The 17982-nt window shown below is 41.3% G+C and overlaps 10 protein-coding genes across 10 annotated transcripts; 5 read left to right on the top strand and 5 right to left on the bottom strand.

Annotated features, from left to right (window-relative positions):
• Positions 1-948: 948 nt before the first annotated feature.
• On the bottom strand, positions 949-1909 carry VCUG_00645 (uncharacterized protein). The gene has a single exon (XM_008075475.1). It carries the CDS (start codon positions 1904-1906, stop codon positions 1349-1351), a length of 558 nt encoding a protein of 185 aa, XP_008073666.1. The 5' UTR covers positions 1907-1909; the 3' UTR covers positions 949-1348.
• Positions 1910-2402: 493 nt separating this feature from the next.
• Positions 2403-2836, top strand: VCUG_00644 (uncharacterized protein; the record flags this gene model as incomplete). The annotated part of the gene is made up of 1 exon (XM_008075474.1): positions 2403-2836. The coding sequence occupies one exon, from the start codon at positions 2403-2405 to the stop codon at positions 2814-2816; it is 414 nt and encodes a 137-aa protein (XP_008073665.1). The 3' UTR covers positions 2817-2836.
• Positions 2837-3913: 1077 nt separating this feature from the next.
• On the top strand, positions 3914-4601 carry VCUG_00643 (uncharacterized protein). The gene has a single exon (XM_008075473.1). The coding sequence runs from the start codon at positions 4096-4098 to the stop codon at positions 4582-4584; it is 489 nt and encodes a 162-aa protein (XP_008073664.1). The 5' UTR covers positions 3914-4095; the 3' UTR covers positions 4585-4601.
• A 207-nt stretch (positions 4602-4808) lies between these two features.
• Positions 4809-5233, top strand: VCUG_00642 (uncharacterized protein). Its single transcript, XM_008075472.1, has one exon. It carries the CDS (start codon positions 4903-4905, stop codon positions 5179-5181), a length of 279 nt encoding a protein of 92 aa, XP_008073663.1. The 5' UTR covers positions 4809-4902; the 3' UTR covers positions 5182-5233.
• A 606-nt stretch (positions 5234-5839) lies between these two features.
• VCUG_00641 (uncharacterized protein) lies at positions 5840-7247 on the top strand (the record flags this gene model as incomplete). The annotated part of the gene is made up of 1 exon (XM_008075471.1): positions 5840-7247. The coding sequence occupies one exon, from the start codon at positions 5840-5842 to the stop codon at positions 7118-7120; it is 1281 nt and encodes a 426-aa protein (XP_008073662.1). The 3' UTR covers positions 7121-7247.
• Positions 7248-7550: 303 nt separating this feature from the next.
• Positions 7551-7913, bottom strand: VCUG_00640 (uncharacterized protein; the record flags this gene model as incomplete). Its single annotated transcript, XM_008075470.1, has 1 exon — positions 7551-7913. The coding sequence occupies one exon, from the start codon at positions 7911-7913 to the stop codon at positions 7551-7553; it is 363 nt and encodes a 120-aa protein (XP_008073661.1).
• Positions 7914-8422: 509 nt separating this feature from the next.
• VCUG_00639 (uncharacterized protein) lies at positions 8423-11122 on the bottom strand (the record flags this gene model as incomplete). The annotated part of the gene is made up of 1 exon (XM_008075469.1): positions 8423-11122. One exon carries the CDS (start codon positions 11120-11122, stop codon positions 8423-8425), a length of 2700 nt encoding a protein of 899 aa, XP_008073660.1.
• Positions 11123-11246: 124 nt separating this feature from the next.
• On the top strand, positions 11247-11663 carry VCUG_00638 (uncharacterized protein; the record flags this gene model as incomplete). The annotated part of the gene is made up of 1 exon (XM_008075468.1): positions 11247-11663. The coding sequence occupies one exon, from the start codon at positions 11247-11249 to the stop codon at positions 11421-11423; it is 177 nt and encodes a 58-aa protein (XP_008073659.1). The 3' UTR covers positions 11424-11663.
• Positions 11664-12436: 773 nt separating this feature from the next.
• VCUG_00637 (uncharacterized protein) lies at positions 12437-13426 on the bottom strand (the record flags this gene model as incomplete). Its single annotated transcript, XM_008075467.1, has 1 exon — positions 12437-13426. One exon carries the CDS (start codon positions 13424-13426, stop codon positions 12596-12598), a length of 831 nt encoding a protein of 276 aa, XP_008073658.1. The 3' UTR covers positions 12437-12595.
• Positions 13427-14372: 946 nt separating this feature from the next.
• VCUG_00636 (uncharacterized protein) lies at positions 14373-16729 on the bottom strand. Its single transcript, XM_008075466.1, has one exon. The coding sequence runs from the start codon at positions 16674-16676 to the stop codon at positions 14490-14492; it is 2187 nt and encodes a 728-aa protein (XP_008073657.1). The 5' UTR covers positions 16677-16729; the 3' UTR covers positions 14373-14489.
• Between the last annotated feature and the right edge of the window lie 1253 nt (positions 16730-17982).

Genomic DNA, 17982 nt, shown 5'->3' with positions numbered 1-17982 from the left:
TGAGATCGATGATGACATGTAAACGACTGCAATTAGAATCAGAGCAATGTATTGCTCGATAAGAAAGGGTGCAAGTATGCTTACTGTCAGTAACGTTCCCATCGAGAGGAGCAGTTGGTACACCTTTGATTTATTTGTTGGCATGGGAAATGAGTTGCTTGTTTTTTTGTACAGCTGATAAATTACAGCACGGGAATCACTGCTTTGTTTGATGAAATGGCGGAGTAACGCTCAAAACACCTGTGAATTACAACGTATGCGGTTTAATTCACCATATATACCCCTGAAACACGCTCTGCGCAAAGGAGGAAAAAAAGAAGCACCGCTCGATTGTACACTTTATAAGGTATGATTAACATAAAAATATTATAAAATAGCATTTGCTGCCATTATTTAGCTACAATTCATATAAAACGGCTTTTTATAAACTTAGTTATTGTTTAAGAAACACCATTGCCAAAATTATACTTCTCATAACAATATTAAACTTACCTTTCTGAACAACAATACGTTATTACCTTCTTTGTTCTTGTGCTGCAAGCAGATTGGTTGAGATCAAAAAAATTTATTTTTATTTACAAATCGTGTCCTTGCATGCATCTCTGATGGCAAGTACTGCTGATGCCTTTCAAACACCCCGTATTACAGCACTATCAATTTATTTTTGGAGCGACCCAAAACAGTTTGTGTACCTGATAGGGAGAAGTGAAAGGGTTTACTAATCAAGTTGACCACTCTTTTACGAAGGAGCTGTCGTTGGTAATCGGCGTAATTAACGGGTATTCTTAAAATTATTACTTCGTCATGTTGGCAATGAACAAATCATTCTCACACAACAGTTTACCTGCGTTGGTTGGCATAACTCGTGTTTTGTTGCAAATATATAGCAGGTGTGCCATTGTTAGTTCATCTGATGTGATATGTGCACCATATTAGCTTAGGGTCCACCTTTCACCTGCTTTTATGGTTTTTAACCCGTTTTACGGATGGCATATCGATTGAGAGTGTAGAAGCCTAGCATGCTGCTGTTATGGTGGTTGTGAAGCGTATGAGACCGTTCCGTACGTTCCCTTCTTTTCAGTAACGTAAAAATATTTTTAATCAACGATGAAGGCATCATCAAACGGAGAAAGAACCAAAAGGAAAATCATTAAAAAAGTGCACATTGTACCCGCAGCACGCCACACAGCGATTACTTCACAAATCCTGGTTTATTACGTTAGCACCAACGATCAGCCTCGAATAACAAAGTTTACACTGCATTGCCTTTGTTATCGCAGGGGAAACACAGAACGAAATAATCTCCTGGTAGAATCTCAACAAGAATAAGTGTACATTCCAGCAGCTATCACCTACGTTTGTTCCTTTCTTTCCTGTACTTTCTTAGCTCTTCCTGACACAACTCTATCCCATTGTAATTCTCCTGCATCATGGCGCTCTTCCTCGCCTCCTTCATAAAACGAACAAAATTCTTTTCACTCCCCATTCGTCTGTAGAACATCGCCAAATTATACGGACCTACAAACATACACGATGCATTCGCGTTGCCTACCATTTCGTTGCTCTCCCTGAGCACACGCTCCTCCTCCTCATTGTAGTACACCACGCCTTCCTTTTTCGGCTCCTTGTCGAGCTCGTTTCTGAGCGTATTATATTCCGTGATTAAACTTTCCAATCCCTTCAGCTCGTATTTCAGTTTGTAATACTCTGCTAAATCCTTGTAGGTGGTTGATTTGATCTCAGAAATGAAGGTGTAGAATTCGTAGAAATCCGACAGGCACTTTCGGTACAGGTCAAGGTTAGAGGGATCATGCGGTATTATAAACGGGTGACCGTTTATGTCTGTGCTGATGTATTTGATATTGTTCGACTTTAGATACGATAAGTGCAGCAGATCGTTTTGCATTTTCGTTGTTTTTGAGGGGTTGAGATGAGCACGCTTTCTGAGTGCGGAATAATACGAAGGAATGTTTCAACGTGGTGCGACATAAGCAAAAATATTTAAAAATATTTTTGTTCTTCTGTAACGATAAGAGAAAAGAACTTTAACGTGGTGTTAAACAAAAATATTGGTAGATACGAGAGCTATAAGCGGAACCATGCTATCATGGCAATAATACAGCGCAAACTGTGCCGGTGCACGTGTTTGCTAGGGAGATAGTTTGTTGTTCATGGTTTGTATACGGTTTTTTGACCAATGAAGATTGACCGGGTATAGAAATGCGGGTTTAGAGCGTGTGCAACGCTGCATTTCACAAGCAACGAAGTGCAAAGGTACAAATGGCATGTGCGCACAAACATTCTGTGTTACCACACTGTCTTCACATTCAAGCCATCTCCTCATGCACATTTAATGAAATGTTCTCGTCCAACAAAATTTAATTTTGCTATGAACGACCCTCATGAACATACGTCTGTCATCGTTTAAGCGAGACCACGGTCTGAAAGAACTGCTGTCGCCCGACACCTCAGAATTTTGGCACACCGATGACAACCTGCCACACTTCGTAAAGTTATCGTTCAGCAAACGAACGTACATCGATCACATACAGCTTACTCTTTCATACTTCAAGGATGATTCTTATACACCCGAGAAATTGGACGTGTTTGCTGGCGATACAACTGACAGTATGGAGAAAATATTCTCGTTGTCGTTGTTTGAGCCGGAAGGTGCCGTTTTGTTGATGGTCAAGAGCAGTGTGTTTTACATTTACGTGGTGATTGCTGCCAACCACCAGGAGGGAAGAGATTCGCATATTAGGCACCTGAAGGTGATAGCTACCAATAACGAGGAGGTTATACCAAATTTGTATTGATAATCGTGGAATAAAGCACATTAATGGTTACATAGCTGTTTTACCGTACGTTTGTAAAAGTACTCGTGCTACTTCATAAAACTGATGCTTAGCACAACGTAAAAAGGTGGTACTTCGTTGTACCTCCTAGTAACGCCCACTTGAGATCACAGCAAATGTTACTCGTGCTCTGCCCTGTGAACTAATTGCGTTATTACAAAACAAATTAACAGTTATTTTCTATCAGCACACCTAAATCCTCTTCAAACAGCAATTTATCTTCACGGTGTAAGTGGTTCTGCACGTTTCATTTATTCTTTCGCTTTCAAGTCGCATTAAATGCTACGTGCAAATCTTCCACAGCTTAACTTTCATTTTGTTTATTGCTATCATTTTTGTGAACACTTACGTTTGATACAAAGAATGGCTCATTCATCGCTTCTCACCCCACAACAATAGAGTACAAATGCTTGTACTGTGGATGTGAACATACTTTAATCTACATCCTACTCAATATTTCATCTCATTGTGCAATAATCTGTATTTACACAATTTCTAAATCTGTTTTCTTCAGGTATAACTGCACACTACCACACTCTTGGTGGCAGCACACGTACAAATGCACTTTCATTATTTATCCACATGCTCGCTGCTTGTATACTCCTACTCCAATTCCTTTTTAGTTCTTCATCTTTTGCTTGCTATGATGGCAATTGAACCAACCATAAGAATAGGGAGCATTGCTACGGATACAATTGTTATATCGTGTTAAATCATTTATTTCTAAATTACTTAGTTTAAGAACCGATCTTTGGATTCGTTGTGTTAAAACTGCAATATTTGTTATTTCCTGTGAATATCAGCGCTACGAAAAACGAAGTAATTTGTTTTTAAACCGCTCATTTATTGCAAATGAAGTAATTAAACAATAAATTAGTAACAGCGCTGTAATATGGGGGTGTTTGAAAAGTATAGGGAACATAGAAATGTGCTTATTAAGTGGTGCTATGTATAAAATATAGATAAATGCATTTCTACATAAAAATTGAGAAAAGGTAAATCATTAATACTTAGGGGTACATTCCAGTCAAAATTAATTTTTTACCCCTACCAAAAGGCACAGCGGTAAGAAAGCCTAATCTAACAACATAAAATAAAGATATAAACAATCGAATACAGCAGCAACAACCTTTACGTATTGTGAACAAAAACAGCACAGCTCTTGACTCAAAAAACAATACCTCATATTCTTTCAGTGCATAAACAGTAGAACAAAAAACGAGAAATTGTTCATGCGTTGATGAAGAGCAGATCGATGAAAGAAATTGCAGATCTCAGAGATGCAATAAAAAGGGAGAACACGGCATTCAGAACAAATCTCATGAACGAGTTGAGCACAATCACCCACAAAAAGAAAAAAGAGATAAAGGCACTGCTGCACCGGAAGCGAAAGAGGCTTAACGATACAAAAAAGGAGATAAGCACGCTTTTGAACGACTTCGACTCGAAAGCGATAATTGCTGACCTAAACAAAAAAATCGAAAAGTTTGGTGCGATGATTATTAAGCAGCAGAGTGCGCTTGAAAAGCGCATTACCAGAATAAGAAAAATAAAGGAGGCGAGTTTCTCTGAAATACACGCCTATTTAGAGGAACTGAAAGGCGTACAGAACAAAAATATGCGATCGGTTGACAGGCAAGCGGCATACATCCAGAAAAACATAGAGAAGTTTACCAGAGACAAAGACAGTGCCGGTGATAAGCTGTTCTACAATATGGCAAAGCGTTAGGTAAAGGACTGTTTTACAGCTAGGAATGCAAGAGGTACCAGTGCAGTACCGTTCTACCGTATTGTTGCATTCTTCTGCGTGGTTTATTACCCTTCATGGTCGCTAATGCCGTGTAGTACACATGAGCAAGTTACCTTTTATTTCCCATTTTTTACTGCCATATTTTTTTATTGAATACTCTCCTCTAACACCCCCATTGATTACTTCCTCTCTAACACCGCTCACTCATCCTATTTATTGCACCGCTCACTCATCCTATTTATTGCACCGCTCTTCATCCTATTTATTGCGCCCCTCCCCTGCCCCACAAAACAAAAAATGACAAAAAAACCAACAATAGAAATACTCAGCTTCACACCCGTGGCCCTGTGGTCCTTAGACACCCAAGTAGAGAACTGTGCAATATGCCGCAACCATATAATGGACACGTGCATAGAATGCCAGACCGGCCGAGCGGTAACCACCGAGTGCACGATAGCATGGGGAATGTGCAATCATGCGTTTCATTCGCACTGTATATCGCAGTGGTTGAAGTCTAAGCCTATTTGCCCGTTGGACACGCAGAAATGGGAGTTTAACCATGGTGTTGGTAAGTGATAGTGTGGTGAGTGTTGGTAGAGTACGATGTATTAAATGGTGATAAGCGGTATTTGCGGTTTAAGTACCTGCTTTGTGTGTTAAATCCTTTTTGCCATTAAAAGTAATTTTCTATTATTTTACGTAGCAGCATGCAAGAATTGGATAGTTCGATTTTCTGCTCATAATTGCGAATAAAAACAGGAAACGTGCATGAGCAGGATCAGCTCTTGATTTGATATTCTCTGGTTGCGTGTGCAAAGAAATTAATGAACTGTAACAAACAAAGTAAAGTTATGGGATGTATACCATGCTGCTAATTTGTACATTATGTTCATGAGTGATATAGGACGGGTACCTGCCACCAGAAAGTAGATCAATCTGAGCGTGCTTTTAGAAATGTTTGATGTAATTAATCGCATTTGTACCGCTCGTCAATCTGATGGCATTTCATTCCGCTCGTCAGTCTGATGGCATTTCATTCCGCTCGTCAGTCTGATGGCATTTCATTCCGCTCGTCAGTCTGATGGCATTTCATTCCGCTCGTCAGTCTGATGGCATTTCATTCCGCTCGTCAATCTAACCACACTTCGTGCCTCGCTCAACCACCACCTGGTTCTATGCCTCATATTTAATTCAATCGTTCTGTTCAAAATGATCACCCCCTTACAACAAATAAATGCCTCCTAAAAACGCACCGCACTGCATGACAAACACAAAGAAACGCATAAAAATAACAAACTCATTGCATAAATTGCCCAACGAGCTGCTATCCAAGGTGCTCATCCCCCTGCCACTCGCAAACATAAAAAATCTGAGCAGGCTCAGAGAGCTGCAGACAAAGATAACAAGCAACTACGTGCTGTGGCACAGCAAGTGCATGCTGAGCAACGTATCAACGCGGCGGGTGGAAAAGAGTGACGGGTACTTCGCGGTGTACAGGCAGTACTGCCGGATACGCCGGTGCTGGATGAGCGGCCACATGGAGAGCAGAACGGTGTTCAGCACCAACCAGCCGGACATAACACACGCACAGTGCAATGACCGGTACATCGTGGTGTCATCGGATGACCAGAGCATAAAAATCTTTGATGTGAACGGCTGTCTGCGAAAGAACCTGGTGGGCCATTTCGGGGGTGTATGGACATTTCAGTGGCACAAGGATGTGATTGTGAGTGGCAGCACCGACAAGAGCATACGTGTGTGGGACTTTGTGACGGGATGGCCGTTGCGGCACCTTAAGGGCCACCGGTCAACCGTACGCTGCCTGAAGGTGTACAAGGAGTACATCGTGTCGGGTGCACGTGACAGCACGATCAAGGTGTGGAGCATGGATGGTGTGCTGCTGCACACCCTGAAGGGACACGCGGAGAGTGTGCGGTGCATAGATGTGTACCACTCCATGCTCGTGTCAGGCTCGTACGATGGCACGGTCATTCTGTGGGACTATCCCAAGGGTGCCATGGTGCGCAGGCTCAAATCGCATCTGCTGCGCGTGTACTCCGTGCTGATAGGCAGGAACCACATAATATCTGGGGGCCAGGACTCGTTCATCCACGTGTCGGACATAAAGGGGCAGTTCATCACCACGCTGCACGCCCACCGCTCGATCGTAGCATGGCTAGAGCTAACGAGTGATCCCGTGCACCGAATAGATCACCTGCTCGTGAGTGCCGGAGCAGATGGCCATATTTGCATATGGGACCTGCACACCGGCACACTGCGTGATAAGATTGTGGAGAACATGCCGATCACCACGATAGCACTTAAGAATGATTGTTTGTTTGTTGGTGTGCATAACAGGGTGAAGGTGTATGATTTGAGGGACGCACAGTTCAAGAGAACGCTGATTGATAACCTGAGCAGTGTTTACAAGGTGTACTGTACTGAGAGCAGAATAGTGGTGGGGTGCAAGCGTAGTTCGTGTGCTGAGATCGCGGTCTTTTCGTACGACATATGAAGAGGTTGATGAATGGTGTACTAGCAGGGTATTTGATGCTAGCGTGGTATTTTTAACATGTTATGGTAATTTAACATGTTATGGTAATTTAATATGGTATGGTAATTTAACATGGTATGGTATTTTATGCTAGCGTAGTATTTTATGCTAGCGTGATCTGTCAGTAATACCGTATGGTCTACAAGTAGTATCGTACGCTCTATCAGTAATACCGTACGCTCTGCCAGTACCATAAACAACAACAATATCGCAAACACCACACTAATACCAATAAAATAACAAATAACGTAAAATGATAATAAAGAACCTTGGAATGCTACGGCACGTAAAGGGTACCGTACGGATGTATGCTACCGTAACATTGGAATGTGTTTAATTTGGTGTACCGTACCGCTACAGTACCACACCACGATCGTAATACACCGCACCGCTAGTTAAGCTTATCACCTACCAACTCAGCATTCCCCTTTCCCTGTACAACCCCCTTCACATGAAAATGTGTGCAATCTCCCACATAAAACACTCCAACCGCGTACCCATCAACAACCTCAACCACATCACCGCACACCTCCATAACAACACACTCAACCAGAAAGGTACCTACCACCTCAGCACTGTCGTACACCATGGTGTACTCTTCGGTGGTACCTAACAGGGTGTATGAGAGGAGAATGCCGTTTAGTTTTGAGGAGTATTTTAAAAGGTACGTGGAGAGGGTGCGAATTGCTGCGGATTGTATGTTGGTGGGGGGTGATGACATTGCTATGGAGATGAGTGTTTTGTAGAACTTCATGGGGGTGCGGTTAAACGCAGGAATAAATCGGGGAGGTGCAATCAAACGCAGGAATAAATCGGGAGGTGCAATCAAACGCGGGAATAAATCGGGAAGGTGCGATTAAATGCGAAAGAATTGCTGCCGTAACTACCAATGCTTTAAATCGTGTGCTTGGCATTTCTGTTATTTGGAGAAGATGCTTACCAACTTATTGGCAGAGGCTGTCATCCACAACACGTATTATTTATTTATATGATAGCACAAATTGCACCGTTAATAACGGCAATAGTGCGCATTACAGAGCGTGGCAAATGCTGAACATGTTCATCGCATAGGTCCTACCAAGCAGTGGCTGCATTCGTAAAATTCATTTTAATTAGCACTCATCTCTATCTACACCTTACAGGAGCACATCGCTGATATATCGTGGTGCTTGACTACGGTACTACGTGGCACCGCACAGCACCACGCACCAAACATTTCATACCATAAACACCCTGCGCACAGAACAGTCCTGCACACCCCGCTTACACATCGCTGTCCTCATCGAAGTTAAGGGGCTGGAACGGATTGCCCTGTCCATCGTAAAACTTCGAATTAAATTCAATCCAATTGAGCCGCATGGCATGCAACGAGCTGCTCAGCCCCTCAAGCGCTACCATAAGCACCATCGTTGCAAGCAGCCACACAGGTGCGCTCACAATCCTTACAATCACGTTCGCACTCCCCATCGTATACTTGTGTATAATGCCGGTGAGCTGGGAATGCGCGAGCGACACCGCCCAGATACGCAAATACGAGCTGATATTGGAGATGAGACCGATGTTGAACTCAATGGCCTCTATCCCGAAATGTATGATGACATCGGACAGGTTCTTCCGCTTGTGCTTGATGAACAGCATGATCGGATACGACACCATCATCCACGGCATGCAGACCGCAAACAGCGCAAGCATGAACAGCTGCACGTACAGCTGGCCCGGATAGAAGAACTCGGCCTTGAACGGATCGGTGAACATCAGCACGATGGTGTTGATGATGCTCGGCTTGAACGGACGTATCCACTTCACAACAATGAGCACGCTCAGGTAGCCCGCGAAGCACGCAAACGAGAGAATGCGTGGCAGCACCTTGCAGTAGAACAGCAGCTTGTCACGGGTGAGCACCGTGTTAAACGCTGCCAGGCACAGTCCCAGGCCCATGTGCACCGTGCCAATCACCACGCTCATCTTCATCTTGAGCGAGTTCATCAGGTTCATGCCGTTCTTCGCCTCGTGCCACGACGGGTCAACCCCAAAGTACGTAACACCTCCAAACTTGAACAGCGGCATCACCACGCCGAAGAACTCAGAGTAGAGCAGCCCAAAGTACATGCTCATCACGCCACACGCAAGCAGCATATACCGGCCATTCACCACCATCTCTACCATCTCGTGCACACGCGCAAGCTCGGGCCGTCTTATGAACAGCACCGCTATCAGCACCAGGATCAGGCCGTGCCCCACGTCACCAAACATGGCACCGAACAGAAATGGAAAGGTGATGATGGTGAACGGTGCCGGATTTATCTCGCGGTACGATGGCACGCCGTACACATCGTTCATCTCCTGGAACGGCCGTGTGAAAATGTTTGTGCGGAAGAACGTGGGCGGCATTTCGTTTTCTTGCACTTTGTGATCCTCGTTTTGTGCTCTTGCTGCGTGGATGTCCTCCATCGAGTTGCTGAGCGATGAGTTTTCAGTTTTGTGTGGGAGATCGGAATCGATTTTTGTGCTCCTGCGTTTGTTCCTGGTTTGCTCGTACTGGTCGGTACGGTGTTGAACGTTGCCACCACTTGGGCGTGTTTTATCTCCGTTTTTGTGCGTTTTCTCTCCGCTTGAATTGGACGCATCGCTCTCCGCATCATCGGCCTGATTCACATCCCTGGCCTTCTCTCGCTGCTCTGCGCTGCGATCTGTGGTACACGCCACTCCACCCTTCTCCTCGCTCATACCATCCAACTGTGCATCTGAGCTCCTCTCCCCATCACTTTCAATGTCAGGAGCACTCCTCTCCCTGGCCCGTCCACTGCTCCCCGTGCCATCCACTTCAAGGTACCTCTCATCCTCTATCTTATTTTCCCTATTCTCTCCGTTGCTACCCTCTCCTTTCATCAACCTTCGTATCTCCCGCTCATTCATCCTCTTCTGCCTTCTCTTCTTGTTATTACCCGTCACGAGCACACTCACCTCAAGGTTACCGCCCGTACGCACCTGCTCTTCGTACGCGATACGCCCGTGCGCATCGCAGATTGTGTTAACGGCGTTCTGAAACACCGGAAACTTCGACTCGGGCACGTAGCCCTCGCCAATAAATGCGGTGCTCTCCCTCAACCGGTTGAGCGTCTTAAGAATGCGCAGCACTTGGCGTGTCTTGTATTTCCACGTGTGGATGTGCTGTGCAATTGTTCCGAGCTCGTTTTTTATGCTGTTCTCATTGTTGGCATGCACGTGCTGGTACTGCTGGATGAGCGCTGTCACGCGCAGGATGTTCGTTTGATTCTCGTCCTCATGTTCCTCCCCCTTGTTGTTGTCCTTGTTCTCCTCCTTTTGCTCCTCGTCCTTCTTTTCGTTGTCCTCGTTCTTCGGCTGCTTCTCGGACTGCTCTTCCTCGCTCTTCATCATGAAGATGCGTGCGTTGAACGACACGCAGATCTTCTTTATCTTCTCGAATGCCTCCTCGCCGTGCGTAAATATCACGAACACGGTGCGTCTGCCCGTTTTCATGTGTATCACGAGGTTGTTCTTGAGCACGCTCTCGAGGATGCGCCTGAGCAGCAGCACCTTGTCATTGTCAATTATACCGGTGAGGCACGATGAGGAGGAGAAGTCGTGCTCCTTCATCTCCTCCAGAATGAACAGGTTCTCGCTCAGATTGGTGAGCTGCTCCTGCGCACCGTCACGTATGCTCTTGAGCTCAAGCAGCCGATTGAAGTGCCGCTCTATCGCGTCTTCGTCAAATACGTGCTCGTTCCTGTGCACCTCCATGTCGTACGCCTCAATCTCTCCCATCAGAAAGTTTATCTTGCTGCGCAGCTTCTCGTAGTGCAGGATCTCCTTGTTGTACGGCAGCTGCTCATTCTTCAAGTGCGCGTTAAGATCAACGAACTGTATCAGCTTGAGCTTGCCCAGCTCGTAAAGCGCCCGTTTCACATTCTCCTTGTTGATGTACAGCGATATTCTTCTCATTTTCTCTGATTGCAGAAACATTTTGTTTTTTTTTGTTTGTGAGGTTAAAGGGATTTTTTTCTTTTTTGTTTTGATGTGTGAACGTGTAACAGATCAATTATTTGTTTTTTGACGGCGATGGCCAATGAACTACGCGGTAGCGTGCAATTTTATTTGTGCATGCACATTTTTGGATAGACAGTACGGCACTGAGAGGTACCGGCCGTATTGCGTGGGTAGGGAACAGCACGTGCACCTGGCACGTGCACCATACTTGATGTGCTCACTGGTACGGGTGCGTAAATATGCTACGGTACGCTAAAGCGTGGTCTATCACACGATAAAAATTTTTAATTTTGACGTTTTACCACGTAACTGATAGCAAAGAAAAAATGGTTGGTGAAGATACGTAAACATGGGAGTAGTGCGATGCGATGAAAGGAAACAGAACAGCACATCTAATAATTCGCTATTATATCGCAGTGTTCTAATATATCGGAATGATGAGCAGAGCGGTGCAAGGAAAGAAACAAAATTTAATGAATCATACGTAATTGAGGCAAATAACGGATAAAATACCGTAAAATTAAAGTTTGAAGGATTATGATGTACAGCGATGTGGTACTTGTAGATGTTTTGAGTTAGATTAGAGTATCTGAGTGAACGAATTAATATAAATTACCACAAAAGCATAACGTGGTACTTTGTTGCTAGCGGTGATTGAAAATATTTGTTTGTTGTAAGTGATCCACGAATAATTTCACTGTGATCATCTCCCCGCACATCATATTACTCCCTGATTGATGTTCGGTAAGATGTTGTGATGCTTGTACTATTGGTGGTTGTTGTATGCCTTTTATACCATTTAATCGCTGTTTGCCTTTTCTGTTCCGTTCTCATATTTTTTGCACCTCTTCTACCTCCGTGCTATTTCTTACCGCTATGCAATATCATCCTAAATTATTATTTTTCACCTTCTTAAAAAGTATGTTTTTTGTTCACACCTTTCTTCTCATCGTCTTTCCCTACCTTTTCATCTAAAATATGTTTGCTGTCCTTCTTCACCTCCCTCTATCATTTCCTTTGTTCCTTGTCTTTAATTTACTCCACGCAGCACACATACTAACAGCAATTACACGGTAAAAAATTGCTAATCGGTCATTTAACAGGTATAACACCGCTATACAAGAATAGTTACGGTTTTACCTGCCATACTCACCGACATAAATTTAAATTAAAATGAGCTGTACGATCAGTGGATGCTTGATCATGGCGTAATATTTCATCGTTACATTCGATGTATGCCTTTAATTTTATACAAAATCATCAAATAATTTAATTAGCAGCTCAGTTACACCTCAAATCAATCAATCGTTCCTTTTTGATGGGTGCTACCCGCTATAGCCTCGCCATCTGCCGACCATAAAAATTGTTCTGTCTATGATCCAGGAGATTTAGATCATTCTCATCGGGCATAAACTCACCGTTCACATCTTATTCGTCCATATCATACACATCACCTTCATTATTCTCATCTAACATAAACTCACCATCCTCATCATTCGAAGAAGCTGTGGTGTAATCATGAAAAAGACGCACAAACGATTCACCAAGACCCTCCTGTGGCTCTTCCAATTCTTGATCGACCGCATCTTCGAAACCTGCCGCATCGGGGATTAATTCATCAATAAAATTTTCAGTTTCTATATCATCAGCTTCCTTCCACTGCATATAGCACGAAAAACAGTTTAAAATCATATTCTTTACTCGTTCGAGACACATTTCAACTTTTGCTTTCAACCGGATGGCATTCGAAGCACGTGACGTAGAATGATCATTTGCACCATGAACTACTTCATCACCCCTTTCATTGGCATCATACGCGGTGCACACCTCATGTTCAAATACATCAGATTTTTCATCTCGATCCAAATCATTATGGTGTGCAACCATGCCTTGGTTATGCTTTAGATCGTGTTGATGGCTCTGCTGCACAGAAAACGATCTATCGCATGTCGTTCTACCCAAAGATAATCCAGCACCACGTTCCAATCCGTTTGAACATTTCATCCTTCGATCAGCATCCATACTACTATTTGGTAACACGTCATCCATCAAATCTTCTTCTGTCATTGTACCTTTGTCAACACCTGTGATACGATTGTTCGCAATACTCGTTTGGCACCCCATATCGATGCCATCAACTTTCTTATTCTGCTCATCAACTGCGCACTTATTTGCTCTATTAATTCTCAATGCAGTAGCATTTGCAACAACCAACATTAAAACTACGATTTCTAGCGCAGCAAATGAAAGCATGTGCATCTAAAACGGGTCCTACTTTTCTGTGCTTGGTATTACTTCCGTAACAGGTAGTAGCTCGTATTAAGGAACAATCGAAAAAATTGAACGATAAAACGTTTAGATCGATCTCTTGGTTCAGGACAGCCTTAGTAAATGTTTTCTACGAAAAATGCGTTTATTTACCTGTTCATATAACTAACACTCTTTTCTGGTTTGCTGAGACAATCGTGGTCAGTAGCCCTTAGTTCATGAAGGAAATAGTGTTTTATCTCGCACAAAGCCTTCATTATAACATAAAGATATGCTGCAATCGTAATGATGATCCTAATGTAAGCCATAGTTTGCACGACTCATCGAAAGACTTTCTTCTCAGATCTGCAGATAAATGTGATCCGTGGCAATTTAACATCCAGCAAAGAAGCGTGCTCAATACTCAACCTATTATTATTATTCTCAGAAGAGATGCTATATTGTTCCTCTCTCATACTTTTCACAGAATGACCATTTCCTCCTGTCAATATCTATCAGGCAATGGACAAACATGAATGTGCCACATGCATTTATTAATGCAGCTCATCAGTTGCCCGATTAATAGCAACAATTTTCTAAAACAATGGAGGTGAATTAATGAAATTAGCAAATCTAAAACTGCTTGTCACGCTTCTACCGATGTATGATAGCTAGACTATCTCACAACACATAGCAAGAATTGCTTTCTTGCAAGACATGTCATCCGTAGTATGTTCGAATAGATCACAACATCATACCAGCTCTTACTTTTGGTAAATACTTCATTACTGTTAACATGACAGAGCAGTGATCTCAACACAAGCGGTTTTAAATCGTTTTACTAATCAACAAAGATCTTAATTGTTCATATCAACAAATTTTCTGCAGCAATGGCGTTGATCATGTGCAAGAGACACAATCCATTGTGTTTAGATTGATAGCATCATTCATTCGGCTGTTACATGTCATTAATATGTTATAGATTGCTTGAATACCATGAACAATGAGACCTGAGATCATTACAATCATAAAAAAGAAATGATCAGCACCAGAAGATCGAAAAATAACTTAACTTTTACTTATAAAGCTCGAAGATTGTTCGTTCCTCATTGCAATTATCTGACCACTCGCATCTCTCCTTGACCAATTTACACTTCTCAGAAAAAAGCTTACGAAGAATATGCGCTTCTTCTCTAGATATGTGAGAACTCTTATAACAGAACACAAGTACATCAAGCTGGTTGAAAGTCTCAAAAACACTTTCGATCAAGTTATTGAACTGCTCTTGCATACCTTCCTCTTGCATACCTTCCTCTTGCATACTTCCAAACAATTTTTGAATTACTCCTGGACATTTTGGTACTACGTCAATCACCAGTTTCTTAATACCTGCGAAAGCTTCAAAATATTGACATAACATAAGTTCGATTAGTTCTTCATAAGTTGAACCCATGCCAATATGAAGAGTGTGGAGTTTAAGATGCACCACATTCTGTTCGTTTGCGTCAGCTTTTGCAGGTTGAAGTCTTTCATAATTTCGACTGGCAAGGCTATAAAATAATGGCCGAATGAATCTACTGTTCATGAATAATTCTTTCAGCCTGTTTAAACGGATTTTCACGGATTTAAATCTGCCATAATTTCTATTGGCGAGGCTATTAAATGTTGACCGAATGGATCTACCATCTATGTAAAATTCTTTCAGCTTGTTCAAAGGTTCTATCGACCTTACCAATCCACCAATGGTCATCTCAGAACTAACCAAGAGTTTTTCTATTGGTCCCTTTAAACTGCTTAGTTGTCTACATAAAAGTTCATAATTATAGTTCCATTTTTTTACAAAAATTTCTAGATGTTTCAACATTTCCAACTCAGTTATCATTTGCACGAGTGCTTCATTTACATACTTGCAATTTATTCTCAGTGCTTCTAACTTTTTCATTTTTACTTCAATTGTGCTTTTATCCTTCAACTCCAAATTATTATTGCTAACATCAATTTCTAGAATTTCAAGAGCGGCAAATTCTAAGTTAAATAAATCGGAAACATCACAAACATGACAAATCAATACTAAATTCTTGAGTTTGTTTCGGTTAATTTCCTTTAGAACATTAACAGCCAGCTCTAGATCTCTTGTGTCAATTGTTAAAAATTCTAGTCGAGCACCCTGACACTTAGAAGACGAAAGCGGCGGTTCAAAACGATTCTTACCTAATGATAAATACCGTAGACCACTTACTATTTGTTTACTGAGTATAACACTCGCATATTCACCCATGTTTACCGTCAGATTGCGTAGTTTTACGCAGTTATTTAGATTGATTATGATCTTTATACTGTATGTCAGACCTAGAGCGAACCATAACTGATGTATTCCGTACATCTTGCACTTACTGAAGCAGATAGTCTCATATGATTCTCCAAAAGCTACCTCAATTTGTTTACATTGTTGCACAGTTTGCACAGTATCCTTGGAAGTGAGAAAAGTACATCCAATAAACATCAGACTTTCCAGTTTCATGTTACTCACTTTCTCTAAGAATTCATCTGTTACAAACATATACTTCACCTTAAGTATACGTAATTTTGAAAATTTTTCAAGATCAATGAAATCTTGCACTGTTTTACAAGATTCACCGATCCAAATTGTATATTCATGCGTCAAGTCTAGAATATATAAATCGGTAATGAAACAAAATTGTTGTATTATATCACTAAGATCCACATCAGATAAATTTCTTGACCATTTACGAACAACAATTGTCAAATGCACACGGTCGAGTTTTTTAAAAATACCTTTCATCATCTCAATCTTCTTCTTGTCAATATAAAGCTTCAATCCTCCCATTGGCTCTGCATTATCTGTCTGTTGAGCAGAAAAGTATAAGCTGAACTTCTCTGCCTCGTAGACAAATTGTATTGCTTTTGGAAGCTCGTGATAAAAGGTTTGCAAGTTCTTGTACTTTTTCATTGTTGCCCTCTTCAAAAGTGTCTTACAATCTGACAAGAGAAGACATTCCACAATGTGAGCATACCTGAGATCCAAATGTTCTTCAGGTTCATCCAGTAAGTGCTTAAGATCATCCCTAAGTTCTTTCTCTGTGTACACATATTCTGAGCCATCATCACCCTCTCCATCATCTGTATTGGTACATAACAATTGATGAATGAACAACAAGTTACTGAAAAAAATCATGGGATCCACAGAATTCTTTCCTTTTATAGTTTTAAATTTGCAAAAATGATAAGGAAATTCATTCATATCGGCACGTGCTTTTTGTTCATCTCATATGGTTGTTGGTCATGTGATTAGAGGAAAATGCTAGTATTAAATTGCGAATTTTTTGACACTGACAATACTGCTGCACACATTTTTACAAGTTTAGTGTGTTCTTTTCTTGTTTATGGCATCGATCACCAAAATAGGCCTGTTTTTCTTAACAATCTATTACATAAAATTATAAACTAGTTGTTTGTGTGAACGAAGTATTCCTGGTTAACACACTGTTACTAATTGTACGCACTTCAGTAAGATGCATGAGTATGATGATGAAGAATAAAAGTATTGTTGAGTGATGAATACATTGCTGTTAAACACATGTTTTGCTTTTGATCAGAAAGCTCATATTGTAATTGTGTTGATCTACCTCACGAAAAGCTGAAAGCTACATACAATATGCAATTATCAATGCATTATCATAGTTATGTTTATTACAATGCATGTACACCAGTTATATTGTGTATGCTAGTATCACTGCATTTCTTTTCCTGTCATCGTTTCTACTCCAAATGAATTTCTTATCATCAAATCAATTCGAACAAATATTGAACATAAATGTCATCAATGTTGATCAACTATTGTTAGCATAAAATGTCACCTGCATTAGTTTTTCGAACATTGTAACTATTTAAAGCACTGTTTGAAAGTATTTTTTACTAGTTGCTGAACAAACCGGTTGTAATAATCAGTACTCGTCTTCTTTATGCTCTTTTTGCACAATATTATAGCTACAAAAATGTGCTAATATTCTCAAGATAATCATGACATGATATTTTGTTGCCATTTCACAATCGATATCACGTGTTGTAGAGCCATAACACAACTGTTACTAAACTGGTATTTAATTAAAAATATTCTGTCATAAAAACACATTGACATATGGTGGTTGACTGGTAATGAGCACTAATCACTGTGGTCTTGATGACCATATTGCATCTTTTTGACAGGCAATCAAAAAATTGAAAATGACAGCAGCATTAAAATATTAAATGAGGTATTATAGTGTGATCAATTTTATTGGCATTTATTATGCAAATATTTATGTGATTTTGTAGCAATTTTACAGCACTGCTGCTTTCTCTCAAATTGATATGATATCAGCAAAAGAAGAAAGAGATGTACCAATATATTGAGAGATGGTGTTGAAGCTAAACAAAGCTAAGAAAACGATACAATGCAAAGCAACATCCTAAGTCTATGGACAATTATGGCAGTGCTGGTGCAAGGAAACAACACAAGTGATAGTAGCTCATTATTCCACTAAAACTCGTTTATTTATCTTCACACT

The sequence above is a fragment of the Vavraia culicis genome, assembly GCF_000192795.1.
Source record: "Vavraia culicis subsp. floridensis unplaced genomic scaffold supercont1.7, whole genome shotgun sequence".
In the NCBI taxonomy this organism is placed as follows: domain Eukaryota; kingdom Fungi; phylum Microsporidia; family Pleistophoridae; genus Vavraia; species Vavraia culicis.
The sequence above is the reverse complement of the archived record's forward strand: the minus strand, read 5'-3'. Positions and strand labels throughout refer to the sequence as shown.

Excerpts from the sequence above, each read along its gene's own strand:
- VCUG_00636 (XM_008075466.1), bottom strand. The coding sequence starts at position 16,676 with ATGAATGAATTTCCTTATCATTTTTGCAAATTTAAAACTATAAAAGGA.
- VCUG_00642 (XM_008075472.1), top strand. The coding sequence starts at position 4,903 with ATGACAAAAAAACCAACAATAGAAATACTCAGCTTCACACCCGTGGCC.
- VCUG_00645 (XM_008075475.1), bottom strand. The coding sequence starts at position 1,906 with ATGCAAAACGATCTGCTGCACTTATCGTATCTAAAGTCGAACAATATC.
- VCUG_00643 (XM_008075473.1), top strand. The coding sequence starts at position 4,096 with ATGAAGAGCAGATCGATGAAAGAAATTGCAGATCTCAGAGATGCAATA.